This window comes from Haemaphysalis longicornis, unplaced genomic scaffold, assembly GCF_048455015.1.
Source record: "Haemaphysalis longicornis isolate Haplotype H1 unplaced genomic scaffold, Haemaphysalis longicornis Haplotype H1 scaffold_13, whole genome shotgun sequence".
NCBI classification, from domain to species: Eukaryota; Metazoa; Arthropoda; class Arachnida; order Ixodida; family Ixodidae; genus Haemaphysalis; species Haemaphysalis longicornis.
Window position 1 is genome coordinate 62,551,846 of NW_027526233.1, and position 26,402 is coordinate 62,578,247.

The 26,402-nt window shown below is 46.4% G+C and overlaps 1 protein-coding gene across 1 annotated transcript in view; it reads left to right on the top strand.

Moving 5' to 3' along the window:
- Positions 1-26,402, top strand: part of LOC144163862 (uncharacterized) — a 162,216-nt gene that overhangs the window by 107,673 nt on the left and 28,141 nt on the right. The window contains exons 5-7 of the mRNA XM_077694540.1: positions 5,255-5,299; positions 10,385-10,450; positions 12,512-12,547. Of these exons, the coding sequence (XP_077550666.1) occupies positions 5,255-5,299; positions 10,385-10,450; positions 12,512-12,547 (147 nt within the window). The remainder of the gene's footprint in view (positions 1-5,254; positions 5,300-10,384; positions 10,451-12,511; positions 12,548-26,402) is intronic.

The following is a 26,402-nucleotide window of genomic DNA, read 5'->3' on the forward strand; positions in this document are numbered from 1 at the left end:
GGAGCACAATAAACGAGCCTTGAAGATTTATTGGGCTTTGCTCTTAGTTTTAACGATTTGTCCAGAACTTCGCGTCTATCATCGCACCGTTGACGCAGCGGATCAGTAAAGGCAAAAAAGTTTTATACTGCTCAGAAGTTTCTGAAATAGCCTCGAGACCTTGCACGGATTCTTACGTCACCGCAGATATTACGCCATTTTGACCCTAGCGCACCCACTCAACCTCACACGAACGGCAGTGGTACCGGTGTGGCCGCCGTCCTTGCTCAACGCAAGGCTGGTTTTGACAAATATGTAGTGGCGTACGAAAGTCGCGTTCTGACAAAAGTTGGGTACAACTACTCTGTAACCGAAAAAGGGTTCCTTCAAATCGTTTTTTGATTGGCATGTTTCCACAGTACCTCTATGGCCCCCCATTCGAAGTAGTCATGGGCCGCCATGCTTTAGCTGGTTGGCGTCATTGAAGTATCCGTCCAGACGTCTGGCCCGGAGGTCAATTTGGCTCAAGAATACGACGTTCGTGTTGGATACCGGTCAGGAAGAAAGCACACCGAGGCAGACAGACTTTCTCGTTCGCCACTACCAGTAGAAGCCATGACGACCGCGCTGGTGTCGAATTGCGACGTGTCATCACTATAAATAGACGACATGGCAAGCGCGCAGTGGAAAGGTTCTTGGATTGCCCGAGTATTTGAATTCCTTGCAAACCCTACGTCTTCTTCCACATCTCGCACACTACGGCGCCAAGCAGGGCGTGTCGCCAATAGATACGCGCTGCTATACCCACTTAAGTAATCTGCAAGAGGCCGGAAAAGGTTTACTGGCTATACCCCGTTACCTGCGCTCACCGGTATACGTATGGTTTCATGCCCACGACCAGTTTGGCGATGCTGGAACACTAAAGACATATCAGCACCGACACCTACGCTACTGCTGGCGAGGAATGTGCATGGTCGTGGCAAAGTACATGGGCCGTGCACTGACTGCCAGTGTCGCAGGACTCCTTTAAGGCACCCTACTAAATAGGAGCGGAAGCTACCATGCCCGGAAAGGCCTTTCGATTGGTTTGGTATTATCCTGTACGGAAGTCTTCCAATCACTGTATCAGGCAGCCGTTGGCTCATCGTCGCGGTTTATCAGCTGACGCGATACGCCGAAACAGCCACTCTGGCCACCGAAACGGCTCGCGACGTCGCCATTTTTCTACTCCGGTGTTTCATTTTACGCGATAGTGTGCCTAGAGAGCTGCTTAATGACAGAAGACGGATTTCTCTCGGTCATTGTGGAGGTGCTGCTTAAGGAATGTCAGGTTGCCCACAGAACTACGACTTTGTACAACCAACAGACAAACGGGATAACTGAAATCTTCAACCGCACCCTTGGAGATGTGCTCTCTCTATATATAAACTACAACCACTCAAATTTGACATAGTCTTACCTCTCGTCGCACATACGCATATAACAGTGCAACGCAAGCGACCACAAGCCTTTTACCGTTTTTTCTTGTAGATGGACGTGAGCCATCTTGCCTAATCAGCACTTTACTACCCAGTCACCCCGACGCCTCTGAATGTACTGCAGTGTCGGAAATGGCGTGGTAAACATAGGTATGTCGCCAGCTCGCTCGAACCTTGACACCACAAGGCATAGTACTCGAGAAGTCTAGACATGACTGCTCTACCACGCACCCACGCTCGAACCTGGATCCCTTTTTTGTGCAATGCCCCACTTCCAGTCTTTCGGCGAAATTTTTCGCTAAATACCACGGCCCACATGGGATTATCGAAGAAACATCGGCCCTTAACTACCTCGTCGAGCCGTTGACTGCCACCTCTACCATTTTCGCCATTTCACAAACCGATTGGACAGCAAAAGCGCGACCAACCAAAGCATGGCGCGCACATTAGACAACTCCGAAGGAGATGTGAAGAAACTCAAGGAAGTCCTCAGACAGGCACCTGAATAGGGAGAAGAGTGGACAAACCTGGACCGTACACAGGCACCTCCATTGAGGTGTTGGACAGGCGTTTTGTCGACCCTGAATTACAATGTCCATTTCTGAGAGTAACATACACAGTTTCCCAAGGCCGGACACTATTACTTACAGGCTCCTCATCAACTTGAGTGACAAAGCCACAAGGAAGCTCTTTGGACACATGACCCATGCTTGGGAGAGCGGCGTTTTGCCAAGCAGCTGGAAGGAGGCGGAGGTCAGGTTTATTCCAAAGGCTGGAAATTCACTGCACATAGATAACTTCTGGCCTATCTCCCTCATGTCCTGCGTGGGCAAGGGTGTGGAAATAATAGTTTTGAGTAGGCTTCACAAGCATCTGGACAGCACTGATCAGATGCCGGACGCTATGTTTGGATTTCGGAGTCACTTAACACGCAGGACGTACTGCTGCAGCTGAAGGAAGAGGTCATGGAACAAGCCACCAAACAATCGCCTAGAGCCATCTTAGCGCTGGACTAGGGGAGCGTTTGACAATGTCTCCCACGGTAAAATCCCAGCCAACCTTCAGGCCCCAGGCTGGGGATAGCGGCCATGCCACTACGCGCGGGATTTCCTGACAAGCCGCAGCGCTCGAAAAAAATATGGGGAAGAGATATCTCCACCCATAGTGTTGGGAAGTAAAAGGACCCCACAGGGATCCGTCCTGTCGCCTTTTCTCTTTAATATGCACTCTTGGGTGACCATTTGACTCCAATGATCATTAAACTATTTGAATAAAAGTTTGTGCATTAGTTCACACCAGCTACATTTACAAAGGTGTCCGACATTCATTGCGAGGTGCGAAGATAGTAAAAGTATTCTAATGAAAACGCGATATGTAACCTGAAATTCCCATGCTCATTTACGCCATGTGGGTATTTCCATCAGCACAACATTGCAGAGCCCCCACAGTGGCTGAGTGGCTAAAGCGTTGTGCTGCTGAGTACGAGGACGCGGGTTCGATACCCGGCCACGGGGGCCGCTTATCGAATGTAGGCGGAAAGCAAAAACGCCCGTGTGTACGAGATTTCTTCGCACGTAAAAATCCCCTGTAGATCAATATTAATCCGGAGACCTCCACTACGGCGCGCCTCATCGCCTGCGTTGCGTCCGCGTGTTAATCCCCACAATCAATGAAATAAATTATTATTGCAGATCTGTTGCAAATTCAAAGGGGTCGTTTTTTCATCTTGTCGCTCGTAGTTTATTTCAGAATTAAACATTTAGCACCGTGTGCTGAGGAAAGAGTTTGTTGAAGTATTTTTGTCTAACGCAAGCAGGTGCGGACGCGTGGAGAGAGAAGGCAGCGGCAGTTATGGGGAGCTCTGGATTCGCGTTTAGTTTCAAAATACGAGATGCGAATGGCTTGTTCGGAATCCAACTACAGTCAGGGGACAATCATTCACACGTTCATACGGACACTTTAGGAAAGTCTGGTGATGTAGCGAGTAGAAAGAGTGAAACAGGAAAATATCTAAGACTTGTTTCCACTCGCATAGCCGTTTTCAATTCATGCAGATTAGGGAGGCTAGATTGAGGCAGAATGGTGCTACAGATCAAACATTTTAAATGCGAGGCACATTGATACGCCGCACCAACCTGTACATCCGACTGTGTGTCGGAAACACTAAAAATGTCACGCTTTTGCCGCGTCAGCAAATGTTTTAGTCCGAACAATATAATATCACGTATACAGTGAAACATTTGTTAAACAATTGGACTATTGACGTTAGTTCAAGTGAGTTATTGGTTTTTGTGAAAACATTTTACCGACTACACTACCAGCTCGTTCTGATTAGCGGCGTTAGCGAAGTCCGTGGGTACCACTTTGGTCGCGAAATGTCACGAGGGCACAAGTAGCCATCCCTGCGAAACCTAAATTTGCCAAAGGAGCCGTGCGGCATGACGAAGTCGAAGCGCAATGGTCTAAGCTGAAGCGTTCTCTCCTTTACCAGAATTTAATAATTTGGTGGAATTTTTTTGTTGGCGGTGTTGTAGAAGGCCATCACGTCCGGTTGTTCGACACTACAACAGCTCACTAATGAAGAACACATATTCGAAATGCTGAGTGAGAGCGGGCATGTCAGCTGTGATAAAAACAAAAAGAGACTGAGGTAGAATGGGCTGCTACCAACGTTTGCTGCAGAAAAGCACAGAACAGGTGTAGGACTGGGAAAATGCGAGGCTGTAAGGGACAGGCACACTCCAGAAAAAGCTCTATAATTATCAGCGCGTGTTACCGAGGGTGACAGCACAATAGGACAATCACCACTCACGATCTACAAAAGCGCGTTATAGTGATCGTGACTGAGAGCAACGAACTCAGGTATACGAGGAATAAGTTCAGACAAAACGCGTCAAAGCGATGAATGGCCAGGTCAGCTGATCGGCGAAGCCCACCACCAGAAAGAACAGCCAAAGTAGCCAGCGTCACGTACTCTAGAGAAAACATTTTGGAGTATGAATTAGGCTGTACGAATACCGCATACCACAGAATATGCATCTGGTTCGACTTAACGAGAGGGTAGTCAAACAAAGACAAGCACGTTTTATACTTGCTACGGTGTATCACGTCGCAAGTATTGCGGGGTGAAGTGAAAAATATTAGCTCTCTAGATACGGCTTCCGCTACCCGTCACAAAGCATTCAACCCTCGCCTTTGAACGAATTCGACCACTTCCTTATTCTCCTCGAAAACCATTCACGTCCGTAAACCCTCCAATGAGCGGCAGACATTTAATGTTTGTAGACGAAATATTGTCCTTCGCAGTCGAGGAAAATCGGATGGCTTTTCTTCTGTGATGTACGAGACAGCCAAAGAAAATGCTTAGACATTATCAAAATACCTTCCATAGCAGTTTCTAAGCAGAGTTTCGCAATATATTATAAAAAAATAGCCGTATTGTTTTTATCGTACGTATATGGTGTCCACTGGGCGAGCGCATGGTAATGGTAAAAACTCGAAAAATGTAGTTTATAAAAAAATGTTCACCAAATGGGGTGGGGATAATGTGCGAAAATATGGGGACTCTGGGTGTCACATTCAGTAGAAATGTCAAAAGTGCAGTTTCATATCAAACCTGGGAGTTTTATATGTTGATAAAATATATGCAGGGACAATTGACAAGGGACGTCATCCGCCAGAAACAGGAGTTGCGCATGTTTTGCGTAGGAAATTGTAGACGAATTTGGAGCGAATAAGCCATTGTTTGCAAATGAAGTCACAACTTTTCTAATGCTGTTTTTTTTTATTTTCATCAGATATGCCTCAGCATGAGAAATTCCCTCGAGGCATGAAAGGTGTGGGTGAGTATACTTCTTGTCTTGCTTCCTTGCTTGTCATGCGTAAGTTTTAAAGAGCGACATCATCAAAATGAATGCGAAGCTTGCTTAACTCCATTAAATATATGCAAAACTACGCGTATTTTTTTGGCCACAGCAATTTCAAACAAAGCTTTAAATTTAGTATGTACAGTAAAAGCCATACGCGCTCTGTAACGTAAGTGTACTCAGAATACGTTGTGTTTCGTGTCGAGCAAAATGCAGATGGGGGTAATAATATAAAACCGCTACGTTGGGCTGTCTGAAAATGGTCCTTACCGCATCATAGGCATGGTGACCCCCGCAACCTGAGAAATTTGGCAGTTCACATCGTCGCTGTCATTACCGCATGCAATGTCACAACTTGTCCACGTCGCCCGTTTGAAGTCTTAGTACTCCCACTATCTAGTAGTTTGTTATTATACTGTTCTGCGCTTTGCACCGGGACGATGCTTTCACTGCCGGAGGTGTCACAGGCTATTGTAATATCTTCAAAGCACCTGAACGATAAAGAAAGATTAGCCAGTTCTTCAGCAACGGCCAATCCTTCCTCTACAGATACACGTCACGGCATTGGTCGGACACCAAGGCAAAGTAGAGCCTTCGAGAATCATACTAGGACGCTCTGAACTGTTCTTACGCTCGCTGGGCCTTGCACTTTGAAACTGCCTTGGTGGTAGCTGGCGCTTTCTTGTATAGACATCTGAATACATAATATTGTATGGTCGTGAACAGTTCCCCTGCTACCATGTAACTTTTTATTTATTTAGTTTTATTTATATATATATATATATATATATATATATATATATATATATATATATTTAGTTAGTTAATTTTTATTTTTATTTATTTTGTTATTTTAAACGGTATTTTCAGAGACTAAAGAGGGAACTTTAAAGTATATGGACACGATGCAACTACATATTCAACTTGCGACTTATTGGATGACGGTTTTGAAGTGTTTGGTATCCAGGATGGCTGAGGTGATTCGCGTATTTGCTCTTCCTAGGGTTGAATGTATTTGTACCAAGTTCAGTAGGCGAAGACTGCACAAGAACTTTAAACATGCGGTCAGGGCGAGGTGATGATGTGTAAAGTTTGGTTGTTAAGCTGCCTTTTCATCGAAGTTTTGTGGTGGTATGGTACCGAAATGCACAATGCGAAAGAAGTTATGACCGAGAAAAAGAAAGTTGTCTCAAGATGGGTATTTTTTTAGAAATGACCCTAGCATAGTGCAATGGGTTCCATAGTGGCTGGTGTCCCGAGAGTGGACAGTTGGAGGTCATCCTAATACCCAAGAAAGCTCCGTCGTCCTTTCCTCCAAGCAACCAACCGACATCCTTAATATACATGTGCTGGGAAATAATAGAACACAGTGTCCACTCAAACCGTCGAATTTTTTACATATGTACATACTTTATCCCAGTCAGAACGGATTTCAGAAAGGCATTTCCGGTGTCACACAAGAAACGATATTTATTTATGACATCAGCTCAAGTACCTATCATAATAATCATGTAGAATCCCTTTTGCTAGCTTTTGATAATGTTTCCATAAGGTACACAATAAATATCTTTTTGTGAAGCTTTGGCTCCTAAACCCTGAATGAATGAAACAAAGCTGTAAGTTGGGCGAGTTGGTTGCTTACTAAGGAAGTCATCGTACTAGCGAACACTAAACAGAGACAAAAGTAAAAGAGGCGATGAAACACACGCTAGACACACACGCGGAACACACGCGAAACACACGTTGTTTCGTCGCCTTTTTTACCTTTGTCTCTGTTTAGTGTTCGCTAGTACGATGAATGAAAACGTTTTTGTTGAACCGGGAACAGTTCGTGTACTTCAAACAGATATCATCATCCCGGTGACCGGTCATCTTAGGTTCACCTTACGGTGTTCCCCCATCCTATTCTCAATTGTAAAGTTTAGATACCAATATAGTTTCTAAAACGCATTTATTTGCTGACCACTGTGTTATTTATCACCCTATCAACTGCCCTAATGTCTTCCGTATCTTCAAAAAAGATGTAAAACCGATTAAGGCCTGGTGCGAAAATTAGCTGTTTCCTCTGAACATTCATGAAACATCCGGCGTTATTTTCTTCGTAGGAAATGCTATCGGTCTCGTACATAAGTTTTTTATTGGCTGCAAATTATCTACAGTGAATACCTCAAACAATTTATTCACAGACATTACAGGAGGGCGTCCTTGCTAATCCCACATAGCAAACATCTCTAACAAAGCAGACAAAGTGATTACATATCTCAGAAAAAACTTGAGGCTTTCTACTTATGCTGTTAAACTGCGCCCAAAAATTGAATACGCTTGCGATGTAGCGACCCACACCAATGTAATCTATCCAACACGTTAGACTCGGTGCACAAGAAAGCAGCTAGGTTCACGTATTCAGATTAATCGAATCACTCCAGTGTTGCTAACTTAAAGAACAAAGCGCATCTTTCCAACCTTGAATTGCGAAGTAAAGTTGCTGGACAGTCCTCTTCCACAAATTCTTTCACTTATTGTCTCACGCACCGGTTGTCATACACGCGCATGACGTATCTTTCCGCTCTGGCCACCAAAACACAGTTTATACCGTGAATGCCTGTACAATTACACACCATCGCTATTTTTGTTCAGACAGGGAAATATTGGACTCACCTTCGGAGCTGGGTCATGCACCGTTCCAGCCCCATTCTGTTCAAAATGCACATCGAGAAGAACCGTGAAAATGCCCACATCCTCACGTAGCACGCAGCAGTGAGGTTTCTGGGGTATATTAAGCAAACAAACAAAAAAAAACATACAAACAAACGAACAAACAAACAAACAACAAACAAACAAATAGCTTGTACGGGAGGTAGCAAACCCCGACAAGACGGCATACTATGTGGTCAGTGTGCGCCAATCTCTCCTGTGCGACCGACGGGGTATGTCCGGAGGAAGCACAATGTAGTAGGCTCAACGTGCTGGTCGTCAGAAGGAGCGCTGTCAGCATCCCGAGGCGACTAACGCGAGGGTGCTCGAAGAGATCGCACCGAGACAGCGTCTTCTGCTGCCTTGCTCGTCTTCGGTCTCCATGTCTTTTCGAACGTCTTGCTTGGCGCTTATAAAGAAACAAACAAAAAACAAACAAACAAACAAACGAACAAACAAACAACAAATAAATAAATAAAAAAATAAATAAATAAATTTGCCTGCTCCGTAGGTCGCTGTTTTCATTTGAGAGGGTTTCGAGCAGTTCCGCATCTTGGGCTGGGAACGGTTCTGTGGTTCTGAAGAGGTTGCGACGTGCGGACCTCTTAGGGGAGGTTGGGCGTATAATGATTGTGACAAGACCCATGATTTTGGTGTGGTTAGTTCGCCCTTTAGTTGCTCACAGAATGCTTTCATGTTCGGCCCTGTCAGTTTTTGTGCGGGCTACTGGCTTCACTATGAAATATTTCGTATTCCCATTTTGTTATGTCTGTGGCGTTTCGGTCCTTTCCCCATTTTCGCAGCTTCATTCGCTCTTCTGATAGCTCCCCTATGTACTGGTCCACCTCGGTGTGTATATGCATTTGAGCAATTGCAAGGGGGGCTCACCTGTTAACACTCCCCATGGGGCTTTCTACTTCGTGATCCACGGTCTTAAAAAACACGGTGCACCAATAGGAAAACCTTAAAAAATACATATAGATGATCCTAACGGCCGAGTTTGGCTTTTTGTAAATATATGACTTGTCTACTGAAATAAACACATACAACTGTCGCTTGTTAGACAGCTCTGATGAGGCCTCTGAAGAAGCGAGCTATGCCGATAGGAATATTTCTGCGGATTCGTAAAACATTTCGTAATGGAAATATTAAAAGGGGCGCTAAGCAGACGAGGACGAAGTGGAAACGTAAGCCACATACAGGCGACAAATTTTTATTTATTTATTTATGAATTTTATTTTTTTATATTCATTATTTATTTATCATTTCCAATAAGCATCAACCAACTAGCTCAACAAGCATTGTTAAGTCGTATTTCGTATTGGTAGACGACGATTTTTGAGCCCGTGGGTCGTGAATTAGTCACTCCCATAGGAATGTTCTCAGGTGAGTCCAACTAACTACGAGTGTATCATTGATTGTTGTCTAACCTTCAGTGATGACGTGTATGTTCTCGGTTTTGTAGCTTGGTCACCCTTGCGTTCAGAACTTCGGCTAGTTTATAGTTTAGGCTGTCGCTACTGGGCTATGGAATTTCGCCGTGGTGGGAGATATTAGCATTCTGGAGAGGTCACTCTCCATGGTTTCCCTAGTGTTTTCCCAGGTGGCATTTTGTTCGCTTCTTTTGTCACTGTTACGTCGGGACATGTGTTCTTTATCAACTCCCTTTTAAAGTCCTTGTGGGTTGTGTGTGATGGTCCATAAGCGGAAGCCTGTATGCTTCCGTCACTTCAGCCAGCCTTTTGCTTTTGGGTGGATCATTGCTCTAGGCCAAAATGTAAGTTGTGCGTTTGTCTCCAATTATGAGACTTGTGACTGCTGATTTTCAATCAGCACATATGCTGAGTGTTTCCTAGTCTCGTGCTGTCATCTGCGCCGTTTTTTGTGAAGTCACAACGTGCGAAAAGGACTTTAAGCATACCTTTCTGCTTTAATAAACTTTGAAAAGACCACCCCAATTGCTTCTTCAATCGCAGAGCCATGGTATATTTCAATAGAAAGTGGTTTTAGAGCGCATTTGGGAAGTTGGTTGGCAAACACTTATAAGTCTTTCTTGGACACATTCCCAAGCAAGCCTTCTGGCACGAGAAGGAGATGGCTATTTAAAGAGGAACACTAGAAAGGAGGCAATGCTCTGAGTAATTTGGCGGTGCGTAATGACCATCTTATAGGCAAAATTTGGCCGAGCGGAGCGAAATTTCGCTTAATAAAAATGTTCGGTGACCATGTAGAAAATCTGTAGGATTGCGATGGTTTCTCCTGAGCTGGTAGTTTACTGAGAGTGTCTGCCAGCTCAAAGATACTAAAATATAAAAACATGCGAATACTTTACTGTGAACGTAAGTAAAGGTATTTACATTTTTTCAGACACCATGGTACGAGTAATTGTTACTCGACGGAGGTATGAAGAAATTCTCTCCATTTGTGGGCCTGGTAAGTCGCCTTTCTACCGATTTTCTGGTTACATAGCCGGAGGTTTGCGGTTCTGGCTGCATAGCACAGCGTCATAATACAACCCGAATTTATCGTTATTACAAACCGCTTAGGCAATGAAGTAAGAGCAATATAATGCGAAAGCCTTGTTAGTGGGCCCCGCGCGCTATGTCCAAAACTTAGCGCAGGTTGCATTAGTGGTGCAAGGGGGAAGAAACAGCTTAGCCGGGGGTCGAGGTAGCTTCTACCACAATGACAGGGGATCCCAGGAGAGAGGGAGCCCAAGTCCAGCAGTGCAATGCCGTTTTAGACCGCAAGGTAAAACAAAGACCATGAAAGTATGTACAGTTTTTTTGTAGCAGTTGTCATCCTTTTCGTCGTCGTCCGATGGCACAGCCGCGTAGGGAAAACCCTTTGCAGGACGTCCTTGCCTTCATAGACTTCTACATTTTTGTCAGCTGGTCCGATACTCAGCTCCGCGTTGGATTGTGAAGGAATGACTTGACAGACCCGTCGTCGTCGTCTTCGGCGCGGAGGACTTGTGTCGCGCCGTTTGCTATACGACGAAGGCGGGGCTCGTCACGTGTCGCAAGCCCACGAGTAAGCGTGGTTGTCCCCGGGTCAACCCCGGGCACTCCTTACGAGGCGCACGCTCACCTGCATTCCATGTTTTTTTACTATAGCCATTGCGCAAACATCGTGCTGGGCGCCTCAGGCCAGGGGAGGATTTTCTTCTTGATATTTCTTCGTACCAAAACGGACGAAACGCAAGCTTAAACAGCTCTGCTGTTAAAAACTAATGCATTTCCCCATAGACCGATTCGTGGACTGAAAATCTCTGATAAGATCGGTGGATACACGGAGAGGGCGTGACAGCGGGCTTGCATTGTGTCAAAGTGGTTACTCACAAATCTCTAAAGAAATGATTCCAGATAAGACAATTCAGAAATCACTCATGATGCAGCGGTAGAATAGTATACCTTTATCTCATAAACCACGTATCGGTATACATTTAGATAGTTCGTTGATTCGTTTACTTAGTGCGAGAACAAATCGTTACGTTGGTTCGTTCTTGGGTTTTCGATTTGCGTCTTTGTAGGTCTGACGATCGCGTCTTGCACTAGCTACGCCCTGAAAACTATTTAAATATTGGAAGTTATTGGGAGTACTTTCGCTGCGAGCTAATGAAGAGGAATTCATGGCGAGGATTTTGACGATGCCAGTGAATATGAATGGGTTTGTATGTGTTAACGCGTCTTGCCTGAATTGCAGCTGTTAAGACCTATCCGAGCGTACTTGCACACTGCCAGCCTGCACACTGAACTAAGTATTTTTCAAAAAAGGCTTTGCATAAACAAATATTCAAATAGCGGTGTGATATCCTTTATTATACTAACGTGGGGGGGGGGGTCTGTTTGCATCCTGCGACAGTTCTGATGTGAAGTCTTATTGCAATGTTGCCGCAGCATATCACCTGCGGTGAATAGAACCAATATTTCCGCCATAGACCTACTAAGGTAGAGCGCATGTGTGCTTTATTGTGTAAATTACCAGTTGTTGGTAAAAGTGCAATTCTTTCTAAAACACATAAACCATGAAGAACATCACTTTAATGTAGCGGCTGTTGGGAAAGCAGGGTTTGAGTATAAAGTACGTCTGCGGTATTCACAACGACTACTTCATGCAACGCGTTAGATTTGACTGCGCAGGCACTTGCACCTAGGCGGAGTTCGAAGTGTGTACGTAGAAGAATTGATATTTCTTTATACTCGTTCGAAAAAGAGCCGGCCACGTGTGACACAAACGTTGTAACAGATTAGGAACACCGTCGAAATGTAATCCGGAAATGTCTAAGGGGCGATAGGAACGCTTGGTGCGCACCCAGAAAATCGGAGTCCCTTTTTGGTATAAATGAAACACTGGCAAAGGAAAGCTTCACGATCGACCTGCTCTGCTGCGTGAAATAATGAGAACATATTCCGCTCCTTTGTATCTCGCGCCATTAGGACTCATAATATAAGTGGTTTAGTACTGCGCCTTATGTATTATTTATTTTCCCAGGTTTCCAGCCGGAGGCGACACAAATATTGGCCACCTGTAAGTAACCTCTCCACACTTTTCATTATTTTTTGCCTGCTCTCAGGTATAGTCGGTCGGAATTAAAAAATATATTCCGCGTATCTTCTCGCTTGGCTGCGAAGGTCGTCAAATTCGATAGCCTTCAGCCGCCCCTGCCACGCATAGGTCGGCAAAACATAAAGAGCTCACTCAACCTCAATCACATTTTTTTTCATTCACGCTGTACTCAATCAACTCAGACTCAAAAAGCTCGTCTGTTCTCAAAATTATTCAAAATCACTCATTACGTACTCATTTCTAATCGTATTCACTAGTACTGAAACTCATTTGTCCTCACGTGTATTCGTACTCAATCTGTACTCATGAGTACTCAATCAGTACTCGTTAGTACTCAATCTGTACTCATGGGTACTCAATCAGTACTCGTGTATACTCATTCTGTGCTAATGAGTACTCAATCTTCTGTACCCTTGAGTACTCAATCTCTGCTCATGAGTATCCAATTTGTACTCATGAGTACGCAATCTGTACTCACGAGTACTCATGAGTAACCAATTTGTACTCATGAGTACGCAATCTTTACTCACGAGTACTCATGAGTACTCAATTTGTATTACTCATGAATACTCAACTATACTCAATACCCCCAGGCACAATTAAGTGTCCGCGTAGATTTGCGTCCGTCCGTATCCAGATCACTGTCCACGTATTCTCAGTTGCTTGAAACTGGCGCTTGTTATTTCTTGTCCCGGATACTATAAACTTCGTTACAGGGGGTTGGTCTCAATGAAATTCGGTGAATATCAAATCAGCTAGTTTTTTATGTGTGTGCCATGGTATTCACTTCGTCGGACCTTAACTTGAAAGCGTTTACAGAGTTGCGTTAGTCGCATCGCTTCCGTCGGTGATCTTGTTCCTGTAGCTGCTTGATGCATATGGGAGGTTAGAAATCCGTTTTGTCCGCTGGCGAGCTGCAGTGTGCAGGGATGGCTTATTTCGGCATGTTGAGCACGTTGCTTCGATTTAGGAGTGCGTTGCGTATGGGGCGGGAGCCGTTTGGCTTTTCGTTCAGCGTACGGTGGCGTGGCGGATCGGTCAAAATCGTTGAGGCTCCATGCTCACTTTCACCGCGGTTGCTTCGGAAGTGAAACCGTTGTGGTGGGAAGCGGGCGTCGTTCGTCTCGTCCGTTCGGCCCACATTCTTCGGCGTCGTAAGCACTACTTCATCGGCAAGGCATTCGATGCCTTCGACTGGAGCGGGCTCATTCGTTGCCGTTCTTGCCGTGTCCGTGTCGCCGCACAAGCTCTCGTCTTTTCGCCGTTGTTTCGAAAATGCTAAAATCGCGATCTTTCCGTAAAAGATTGATTGATTGATTGTAGGTTTTAACGCGCCGACGCAACGCAGGCGATGAGGCGCGCCGTAGTGGAGGGCTCCGGATTAATTTTGACCATCTGGGGATCTTTAACGTGCGCCGAAATCTCGTACACACGGGCGTTTTTGGTTTTCGCCTCCATCAGAAAAGCGGCCGCCGCGGCCGGAAATCGAACCCGCGACCTCGTGCTCAGCAGCGCAACGCCTTAGCCACTGAGTCCCGTAAAAGAAGGCTTCAAAGCGCTTCGCTCCTCCCGAGACCGTTTGATCGCGGTTGCGTACCGTACGAAATTAGGTTTGTCGTGGGAGTCTCGATCGGAGCAGCGGGTGCTGGTGATCTTGTACGTTCCGGCTCGGACGTGCTGCAAGCGCTGGCCGTGTCGTTGCTCGTTGACAGAGCTACCTGCACGAGTGTAATGTCGTTCGGTCGCTGTATTCGAGGTGAAGCAGCGGGTGGCGTAGAGCTCATACATTCAGGTACTGGGTTGAACCACGTGCGCTGGGTAATTTTTTGCTTGTGGCAAGGTCGATTTATGCGGTTGACATTCGCTGACCTAGTCCAGAAAGCAGAACTTGAAGCAGAGGATGTCGCAATTAGCGGCTCCCTGTCTGTGTGCTAGATTGGTCGCGTTCCGTGCGATTTGCATTTCGTTCGCCATGGTCAGCTTCGCCTGTACAAGTTGGACATCGTTCGTCAGCTCTGGTACGTTTCGTCCGCTGTGGGTCTCGATTTTACTGGGAAACTCCCCTATCATTGGTGTGCTGTTATTCGCCACGTATGGTGCAATCCGTGCACCGTGCGCTGTGTGTCTCGCTCGTTGTGGCCTATCCACCAATCGAAATGCGATGCCGTTAGTTGCGCGGCCCAAGTCCGGGACAGAACGTGCCGAAAATGTGCCTACTGGCTGCGTTGCGTTCCGCGCTCTCACCGTTTCGTTCGTGTACGTCTGGACCGTAAGAGCGGGTTCCAGGCATGTGGTGCTTCCTGGCTCGTGCGCGCAGCGTATGTTGCGCGCCTCGTTTCTCGTTGCTAGAATGACATGCGGGCGGCGATGTAGCTCGGGGAATAGCCCGGTGTTGGTGCAGCGTCTGTTCGTGATCTCACCAGAAATGCGCTGAGCTTCGCTTGCGTTTTTGTAATAATGGCGATTACCTGGGAGAGGATTGGTGAGCAGGCAATCAGTTTTGCATGCGTCGTCTCGTTCGTGTGCGTGCCGTCATGCATGCTGCCTGCGCCAGGTTCTCGTGCAGTCCAGGTACCGTGGGAAACGTTTACGAGACCCTCGCCAGTTGTCTCAGAAAACTTTCTCGTTCTTCACACAGCATGCTCCTCACAAACAGAACCGCTTGCACGTTCATCCCCCCTTTGGCGTCTTAAGTAGCCTGAAGTATTGTTGGCACATTGATTCTTTTGGAGAGCTGGCGACATTGCTCGTTTCCCGCAAGAAGACGCCAGACGATACCGTCCTTACGGCCAGAGCAAGGCAGCCCTCGTAATCATAGTGTGCTGACGCACTGCTGTTTCTTCGTTGAACACAGGACCTAGCGTTCTCTTTTAGTCAGTAGTGGGTCGACCACCGTTGACGCGGAGTCCATCGGTACCCACGCCTGCTTGCCGCAATCTCGTAGTGGTGGTGCGGTTCGTCCGCGTCGTTCGTCTTGTTCGTCTGTGGGGCGTCCCATGGCCTAAAATTCTGATCTTGTCAACCGCGCCACGTTAGGTAGGACGTGGCTCGAATGAAAGGCGAACGATAAAACTTTTAAAATGTTTAAGTAATTATAAATAGTGAGTTTACATATACATCAGGACAAAGGAGCACTGGAAGAAAACGTCTTCCACAGTGCACTGTCATAGGGCGACGCACTGCGCGAAGGCGCGTACACGGGAGAGAGCAAAACGGAACGTCAACACTCGTGTTGTGTCTGGCGTCTCCTTGTGCTCTCAGGAATAAAGCACCGGAATCTGAGGCGCGTCGTGCTCCGGTAGGGCTCATGTCTTCTCTGCGCTACGGTTGGCGTAAATTGCGGTTTTCTGCGTGTCCTATGGCGCCAGCTTTTCTCATCCGTTTTTGTTTCAGGGCAACGTCGCAACACTAGCGACTGAGCTGGGATGGCCCAGTCTCAACCGTGTGTTTGTGTGTGTTTGAAGGGGGGCAGAAGGGGGGCCTGGAGCGGGTATCGCTCGTAGTCGAGGGCCGCATTGCACTTGTGCCGATGCTTGGCAGCCGTTACAGCACTGTCCAACTGCTCTTCCGTGCTTTGTGAACTCGAAAAGAAAGCTTGCAGACGCGTTTTTCGGAGGTGTGATAGCTTCCACTGACGTCACTGTATTGCGGTGTTGGTGCGTTGGTTGTACAGTGGAAATAAGCAGATCTTGCCTCGAGCAGCGCTGATGAAGCTGACAGCTATCGATAAAAAAGTGCAGTCACAAAGTTATGGGCAAGTAACATGTTTTACGAGACGTTCAAAGACGCGAGCTTAAGGTAAAAACCCAACGTTTGGAGTTGGTGTTCATCATTTAAAACGACCCTTCACAAGAACTTCCACTGTGCGAGCTTAAACTCGGCAGTAGTTGCCAGTGAGGAGTAATCGCCCGGCAGTAAACAGCAGCTGAAGGCAAGGGAAGAGCAACCACCGAAATTCACCGTCGTCGTCAGCTGCCTCATTTATATGGCGGCATAGACGAGGAGCTGTGCATGGGGTTGCCATTCGAAAGCAAAGCCATTCGAAAGCAAAACACTGCTCCAGCGGCAAGATGCCAGGGCTTTCGACAAAACATGCAATGCCAAACAAGGCGTCGCACGCGTTCAACTGGGCATTATGATGTCCGATTAACAACCCGCAACTTGCTCACTTGTAAATGGACTTTACGAGACAAACCTGAGCAAGAAGTTTTAAAGCGGAAGACTAATAAAACCACATGGGCGCACGCACGTCGTCCAACTTATCACTTGAATGGGCACAGGGGAATGGTGCGTACAATTTCGGTGACAGAAATCATGCAGTCGATTTGACTTGAATCCCGGAAATTAACTGCAACTGTTTAAATGCGAGGTTCAGCTCCCAAAACGACTGCGCAGCGTGACATGCGTAACTACTGAGACCGGAAAAGAGTAAACTACTCCGTAAACTACTGAGACCGGAAAAGAGCAACCTCGGTGCGCGTAAACCATGTATTGTTAGCAGTCCCCACCGACTCCCCAAAAACATCTTTAACTGAGCAAGTGGTACAAAGCAGCCATACGTTCCCAGACCCCATATTTGTAAAAAAAAATAACTGCGCCAATCAACACGTGCCGTAGAAACAGAGCAACTGCAGCCACGCTTTCGGCCGAGACCTCACCCCCTCGTTTTTTCCACTTCACCGTGAACCCCGAACGAGTGACTGCCGCAAAACGCTAACACCGCCAAACAGGGACCGGGAAAGCAGAGAGGCGCAGTTTTTGTTGTCCGGGCCGTGTCTCTATCGGGCAGGTTCGGGCCAGGCCTGAAATTGCGGCCCGTGTAGGGCTCTAGTTAGTGCACTGCACGGGCACGGTACGGCCCGAAAGCCCGAGCGTTTCCCGGCCCGCGGGCCGGGCTCGGGTTGGGTAGCGCGCATTTTCTTGGGCCCGGGCCGGGCTTGGGCTTGAACAAGAACGTTTTCAGGGCGAACCAGCCCCCGCACACCGTGAGTCCCGGCAATCGCGCGCCGCAAATTTAGAACGTTGATAACAAAATTTAGGCTCACTGATCGTTTAGGTGAAATAAAAAAAAAGCGAAGTGCTGGCAGTCTCTTAAAGTAACTAAATGACGTATTGCACTTAGAAAGCCCTCAAGACAATAAAAGCAAACATACGGACTCCGTCAGCATAGTGGGAGAGAACGGGCCAGAAAACAAGAGCACTCTGGTAGTAGAGTACATGATTGTCTTTTTCCTCTCTTTTTCAAACTAAAACCAGAACAAATGTAACCTTTGTATGCACTGTAACAAATGTAACAAACGTATGCACTTTGTGCATACGATACCAACGATGATAAGCTAACGTAACCTTGCGTCTTTCTTACAGCTTAAAGGGACACTGCAACAATCTTCGTGCAGTGCAAGTAAACCTGCGCGACGTTTAGACTAGACTTCCAGGAACACCCGAGCCAAATATTACGCGTGCACGTGAAGCTGAAGCGGTAAGCGCACAAATCGCCGTGAAAGACGCGGAAAAACCAACCGCGCTCTCTTCTATTCTCCTAATTATGCACCCCTGGCATGGCCTCTGCGACGTCAATCGGGCTATGGCTGTCCTGGCTGTCCTATTGGCTGTCGTGGTCAACCTCCCGGCTAAATTCTGGCATTTCCTGTGACGATCAGCCGTCGTCGGCGCTGTGTATGAACCTCTTCTATGTCTGAACCGGTTCTCATGCTTTTGGTGTTTTATTTGTTTTGAGTGCGCGTGGAGTTTGAGTGACGAACTAAATATTCCACTTTCAACGAGCCCACTCGACAACAAACGTTTATTGCTTCAAAAACGCCCAACAAGCCTGAGCGCTTGCTTGCGAGCAGACCACCATGCCTGCTTTTTTGTGGCACCAGACCGGAAATAGACCCGTTCACGTTGAGGGGAAAAGGACGAAACTCCCCTGCATGTGACATATCGAACGCCCCCGAACAGAACGGCGCGCGCCGCCCCCCTCTCCGGGAGAGAGCGCGCAGCTTTCGTCGCGTTGTCCGCGGTTGAGTTGAGAGGGAACATTTATGCGCGATTTCAAATGCAGAGCATTTCAGTAACTCACGATGTCACCCGCGTTGACGTCCGTAGGCGTCCGTAGTCGTAGTCTGCACCCCTCCCCCTACACTATATAAAAAAATACTATCCGGCGCCTGGTTTCGATCGCTCGACCCTGCGGGCGGAACGCAATGTACATGGTGCTTAACCCACTGCGCCACAAAGCCGACAAAGAATGGGAGGCTATGAACGCGCTTTATATCCTTGACTCATTCAAATTAGTGCTGACGAGCGCTCTCTCGTCAGCAGTCGCCACAAGTGCAACAACATTAACGTAACGCAAACTACTTAACGTCGTGCGCCCCGGAAATGCTCTGCATTTGATTGTGCACCTCGCGAGGGGATGTTTCACTGCGTCGTCATGCGAACAGTTTGCCATTATAGCTTCCGCCCGCTCCGGTCGGTGTCGCCACGGTTCAAACCACGGCAGGAGAGCTGCGCGGGCGTTTCACTTGAATGAAAACGGGCAGAGGCACTACAGGCGAACTTTCCTTGACACATTCAAATTACTGCTGACGAGCGCTCTCTCGTCAGCAGTTGCCACAATTGCAACAACGTTAACGTAACGCAAACTACTTAACGTTGTGCGCCCCCGGAAATGCTCTGCATTTGATCGTGCCCCTCGCGAGGGGGGTGTTTGTTTACGCTCAAACAGCTTTTTGGACTGCAAAGACAACGCTTAAAAATGGCAGCATCTCCACCCCCTGGATGATGGCGAGGGCGCGGAGTACGGGACTTGAAATGACATCCAAGTTGCGCCCCGAGTGACATCCGCTTTGCGCCCAGACCGTCATTCGATTTGAGCCGTGAGTTTCACCTTGATTATTCCATAAATGAAACTGCAACTCACGGCTCAAATTGAATTTCGCTTGATTTTCGCTTGATGGTGGCGTGCGCATGGATGGACGCGGACGGACATTAGGAGGTCCTAAGGTACTTCGCACCGTTACAGGCGAGGGAGTAAGCCGTTTGACTCTCGGGTGGGTACTAACTCACGGTCGTAGCCCAATGGGTAAGACGACTGACACTAACTCTGTCTGGTCTACCAGAAGCAAAATGGCGACACGAGTTCTTTGGTGAACATCCATGAGTGAAACGTAAGCGCAAACTGACACCAGGACGATAAAGGGAAACGACACTGGCTCTTACTATCAACTGAAAGATTTATTAAAATCGAAAGCACACATATACCATGCAAGACCCAACAATCAGACACGCGTGACCATCGGACATGCCTACGGCCGTACATGAGGACGAGCGCCCTCATTAAGCGCCGGTGTCGTTTCCCTTTCTCGTCCGTGTCAGTTTGGGCTTAAGTTTCCCTCATGGTCTACCAAACACCGGTGCTTGTGTGATTTTTTCATCGCACGTAGTTTCTGTGATAGTGAACGGATTTTCATAATTCTTGCGGGAGGAGATTGCTGGGACAATAGACTTCACCACAAAATATATTACCACAATAGACGTTACCACAAAAAGCCTTCAAGCCAGTAAAAGGAAACATATGGACTCCGTCAGCATAGTGGGAAAGAACGGGCATGAAAACGAGAGCACTCTGGTAGTAGAGTACATGATTGTCTTTTTCCTCTCTTTTTCAAACTAACAACAGAACAAATGTAACCTGGACATTGCGCTTTGTGCATACGATACCAACAATGACAAGCTGACGTAACCTTGCGTCTTTCTTACACCTTTATTGCGCATTCCTTTTTGCCAATAAAGCGTCTTCTTGATTGAAAAACTATGCGAACATGGGATGAACTTAGCTGTACTTGGACAGACACCTGGTACAAACCGACAACGAACCTTAGCAAATTAAATTGAGAGCAGTGCAAGTTAAAATAGCTTTCGGCAGAGTATGCTGGAGTAAAAACAATTAGGAAAGAGAGTTCTTTTAGAAACGAATTGAATGAAATCACGAAAGTTTTAATACATTATTAAAGTTCAAGAAATGCATTATAAAAACATCCATTTTTGTCAGAAACATTTGAGTGACCTTCAGCGTGCTTTAAGTTCGAAGAGTGACGCAAATGCAGTGCTTAGTTTACCGAAATTTTCAGTAAAGATACATTTTTAGGTCCAGGTAGTTATGTTGTACAAATATTGGTCCAAGTATTGAACAAATGTAAATTCAATATACTCCCTCTATGCTTAAATTAGGTCAAAAAGACCAAACATTTACGCCTCAAGTTTTTGAGTCTGGAGGACTCGGGCTGATCTTAAAAAAACAGTGCGCGGGCTGTGGTTTATTTTATTAAATGCAATCGGGCTCGGGCCGGGTTCGGGCGTTTATCTTAGTTTTGTCGGGCTCGGGCCGCGCCCAGGCCGTGTCTCTACCAGGCGGGGTCGGGTCGGGCCTACATATTCCGGCCCCCGCAGTGCTCCAGTCTCTATTGCCCAATGAGTGTTGCCTTCTCCCACTCGAGGCGCGAATTACGCGGGCGTTTGAGGTCTGGGTTTGCTCAATTTGCTTTTTTTTTCAACACCTAAATTCATGGGTATGACACAAGCAGGTTCCCCGGCTCAAACAGCGGGCGTGTTGATTTTTCGCACGATACGTTCGGCGGTACTACACCGCACCCAGACACGGCTGGGAAGTGTCTGTGCACCGAAATGTCCACACCGAAATGTCCGGATCAATGTGTAGGACATTTCGGTGCAGGACATTTGGGTGCACAGAAATATTGATGTACGCAAATATCAGTGCACGAACATTTCGGTTTGCAAGTTTTTCGGCGACCGAATTATCGGGTGATTGTTTGTTTGAAACAGCCGTTTTATTTTAAGTTACGCATAACGTGACTAATGAAACAAGAATCTTGCGAAGTGACTGCATTTTTAGATTGATGCCGTGTTTGTTTTGTGCCAGTTATTCGTAGGAATTCAGCATTTGTATATTTTTGTTTTATACTTCGTTCAAGGAACACCTGTTATGCAGGCAACTGATTGAATTTTTTTGTACATGTTTTTTTTTATTTAGAAGATGTCGTTAATTATATTCTCTCTTTTTTACGGCAAGCAAATCAGCTAAGGCATTTGGTCGGTGTTTACTACGGTTTGATGCATGCTTAATGAAATTTGCTCAGAATTAAAGGCACTCTAACTTTACTAAGAAAGCAGCTTTACAAACATTCACTTGCTCAAAAAATGCCGGAAGCCTTATGAAATGTTTTATGTAAGCTGCGTTGCCATGATAAACTGAATCTGAATTTGCAAACACTGTTGTCCCTATTTTTTTTCCCAGCCAAGCCAGGACGTTGTCGTGCAGGAAGAACCGACATTTTTGAAAGCACGTGCACGCATTGTACGTTCCCGCGCATGCCCAGTAATACCCATTTGTTGCTGTTCAGTCGGGGGTGGAGGGAAAGAGGAGGCCGCTGTGTACTCCCGCGCAGGGATGTCATTGCCCCTTTGTTCCTCTTGGGTGCAACAAAAACCGACCCGCCAATCGTTTTCACCGAGGAGAGGGCGCTGTCGAGGTCACACGGACGGGGCAATTGCTAACGTTTGTATTTGAGAAGAGGAATTTCGAACAGGAGTGGAAATAGGGCGGTTGTTTTGAGAGTGAGATTCTGCGACAGGCAAAGGGCGTTCGCGCGGCTTCTTGGTCGACACACCGCAATGTCCACGCACTGAAATGTCCGCACCGAACTGTCCTGCACCGAAATGTCCGGATACCAGCTAGAGGGCCCCCTTTTTTTTCCGGTCATTTTCATAACTTTAATTAGCGGGCACGACGTACCCATGTTGGCCAGCTCAAGCAGCGGCTGTGTTTATTTACTCGCGAAATATCATTCACGTTTTTTTTTGTACAGATTCCGTGACCACCCGTGGGGGACTCTGGGACGATGCAGACGTGATTGAACTCTCCGCCCCATGATATCATGACTGCTTGTGCCATCACTCATTTATTATAACTTCGTTTGCGTATATGGCAAGGCGAAAACGTATACAGTCGACGTTAACTAGTCTCTAGTAATCTGCCAGCTATCGGCTCAAGCCGGCCGACCTCTCTGGTCAACGTCTTCGTCTACACTCCCATTTTCCCACCGCATGAGGTTTTTCCCCTCCAAAAGAACAAACAGTGATGACCACGCCAATGCAATGACGACCGTCAGTGGCCCGTGGGGTGTCCGGAACTCTTTCCTTAGAATTTAGGTTCGTCGACCTTTCCCCGGGCAGCCGAGACCCGCACGTGAAGTTGGCTAGTCTTAAGTGTCCTGTACAGTATCGTCTCAATTATTTCCCTCGGGCTCTTCGGCCACTACCTACACTCCACCCCCCACCCTACCCCACCCCACCCCTTCTCATCTGCGGCGTTCCTGGAAGGAAAAACCTACGGATACTTTCGCGAGTACTACGAAAGCATATTCGCCGACTAAGGCAAAACATATGCGTAATTGGTGCAGCTAAAGCATTTATCTTGAAACAGTGTGACTGGAGGCAGTTGGTCCAATGAAGTTTTTAACGCCCAAAAATAAAGCGAACAAACTTACGAAAATTACTTAACTAAACAAAATATGTGCATCTTATACATATTGTAAAATTAGCAAAGACTGAAATAGAAAATGCCGAGAAACAACATTTGAATTATGATTAGAAATATGGAAATTATAATTCCGCTTGTTTTTTGAAACCATGTCTTCTGCGATTATTTAATGAAGATCGCTCGTCGATCCTTTTTCATTGATTACACTTTCTTGTAAACGGTTTTTCAACACGCACTCACTTCAATTACGCAGGTCGTGGTGCTATATCTATCAGCTCTTGTCACAGGTTGCTAAAAGCGTTCCTCAAAAAATTACGGCAATAAGTCGTTACAAGAAACCAGTGCAAAATAACACGATGAGACTGTCACTGATTTGTTTTATAAATTAAGTCCCTAGAAGAAAGAAATAAAAAACAATCAGATTTACTGAAAGCTTCAAATATTTCGGCTCATAGTCCATAAATAAATATACATTTTTGGAATGACCGCATAACCATTCGCAGGCATAAAATAACGCTGAATTGCGGGCAAGGACATTTCATGAGAATTGCCAATTCTGAGAATTTGAGTTGAGAATTTCGTGCTCGCTCTATGTAATTATACTTTGAGCCGCTCTAACATCTGAATACATCGAATTCAAAGAAAAGAATCCCAAGCGCCTACTTTCTTCATTTCAACCACAGCAAGCTTCGTTTTTCAGCCATCGTCTTCGTTAAATGACAGGGGCTTTGATTTTTTTTTCTTTCCTGGAGCCGTGTTTCCATAGAGCATTTCAGAGGCAGCAATTTAAACAAGGCACACATTTTTGCCACGTAAAGAAAAGGCAAGCAACTATCCCGCAGATGCCCACAGAGCTAAGCCCTTTATACGTGTAAGTTTGTTTTGAAAGAAATAAATGAGCGGCATCAATTGCAACAGCTTACAACAAAATAGGAACACAAGACTGCTGTCGAAATACCAAATTTAACACATTGAGCCTGAAGATAATACAACAACCTCGCTTATTTTTTGTCCTTCCACGCAAAAGACGCTTCATTAGATGTGTACGATTTAATTCAACGAAACGTCTTGACAGAATCCTCCTTCTACCAAGCGCCGTTCGCTAAAAAAGGCATATATGGCGGTTTACTTCAGCGCTTTAACTGATTGTAGGCTTACTTGTTTAAAGACACCGCTATAGTTTTATGCACACGGTGGAAGCGTTTCGCCTTGAATGTCAGCTGTGCAAGAATAATTTGCGTTGCATTGAATAACTGCAGTGCTTCCCGCAGTGTCTGCGTATATACTTTTTGGTTTGCAACCTGCTACACTGAATGTCATTTATGATAGGTTGGAGCCAATGATCTGATTCGGTTTTATTCGCAATCGCTGTCATGTATGTTAAGCCAATCATCGGTCACTACTTCATCTCACTAGGTTATGGGTATTTGCTCGATGTGCTTTTAGGGGCGAAGCATTTTAGGGACTCGTACTTTCTGCGTCTCCCGTCATTGTCGTTATTGTAGTCACGGTGCTAAAACACGTGAACACTCGCTTTCCAACGCCTCGCGCTAGAACGGTTTGTGCTTCAAAGACACGAGAATTTTTCAGCAAAGCTGCACACACCTCTACCCCCCAACGGATTCATCTCTATGGGCAAAAACTTAAAGCAGCCAAGAATACTGTTATACACCGCATGCTTTGCCCCTCACCAGGTTTTACGTGAGTGGAGATGGTCCGCGATTTTTTTCTTATTTCGCAAACACTGTTCGCTAAAATGTTCAAGCTTTGTGTGTTGGTTGCTATAACTTATGTATCCTCGTATCTAGCGAATTCGAATTTTCCAATTTTTTACAAGGTACACATTCCAGGAAACAACGTATTGTTTATATTGTAAATATTTCGACACACTAGGTTTATGCAGTGTAAGCCATGCAATGTATTGAATCTTGGGCCTCAGTAAAGCTATGTTAAAAGTTTTTTTGCATAGGAACCCATCTACCTCTTTTAGAAAATAGGTAGGTAGCTGGGTTAACTGGTTTATTCAGAGGAAGGGTTGGGAGCCAGAAAACCCCGGCTACTCCATTTCACTGAACGAAAGTCCATAGTACACGACAAAGTAAGGTCCCCGAGGTCTTGTTGGTCCTTGTGGGTTCGTATTCAGGAATTCGCGGTGAAAGGCTAACTCCATTCGTTATTATTTTGAAGGGATACCTGCTGAGTTAAAGAATGCATTGAAGGCACGGACAACCTTATTTTGACGGCTAGTGTCGGGCCATATACCTACTAGTTTCTGGACCCAGCACAATATGGTTAGCTACTGCTATTGTTTGTGGTACAGCTCACGTTTTAGCCGGGAGTATATTGGGAAATCTATAATAACACGCTGGAAACATCTTCCTTGTGCTCTCCGCATGCGTGGGAAGGTGAATTTTCAAAATCATTTTTACATCAGAGCTGGTTACGCCGAGCTTTGCCCGTCAGCCTCACCAAAAACCCTCCAAGCCTGAGATATAACTGTGGTAAGGGAGGTCCGGGAATCAACCCCGGCACTTAACGCCATGAAACCGGAAACCTAATACTGTGCCACTCCAAAGGCCCGAGGTGAACGGTGGCAGCGGCGGTAGTGCACAATAAAATAACAATAATTTGAAAGAAAAAAATCCTGGGCCATCTCCACTAACGTGAAACCTGGGGAGGGCGACGCATGCAGTGTATAAGTGTATTCTTGGCGCTTTGGCGTTTTTGCCAATGGAGATGAAACCATTGGGAGGTAGAGGTATACAGATTTGCTGTAAAAGTCTTGTCTTTGAAGAACGAATCTCTCCAGCGCGAGGCGTAAACGATTGTCCCGGTGTTTTTTTAGTGCGCGTTACGAAGCGCTCCAGGGCAAGGGGTAAACGAGTGTCCCGGTGTTTTTTATTACACGTTACATTCTAGCGCGAGGCGTAGGCGGCTTCCCCTGTGTTTTAGCACCGTGAATACATGACACGACGATTACAACGACGATTACGACGACGACGACGACTACAGGAGACGCCAAGAGCCTTAGCCCCTAAGAGGCCCCTACCCACGGTCGGTATCGAACTTGGGTTCCTGGCGTTATGAATACTGAGTGAGATCTCGTCGCATTCCGGGCTCACCACACTTCCTTTGAGTTCGTAGTACGGTCGCTGACATTAGACTCGGCCGGCAGTTCTAGCGCGGGCTAACGCGGTCCACTTTATGAGAGATGCGAAAGCGTCCGGACGAAACGATCCGGGCCTGCCAGTC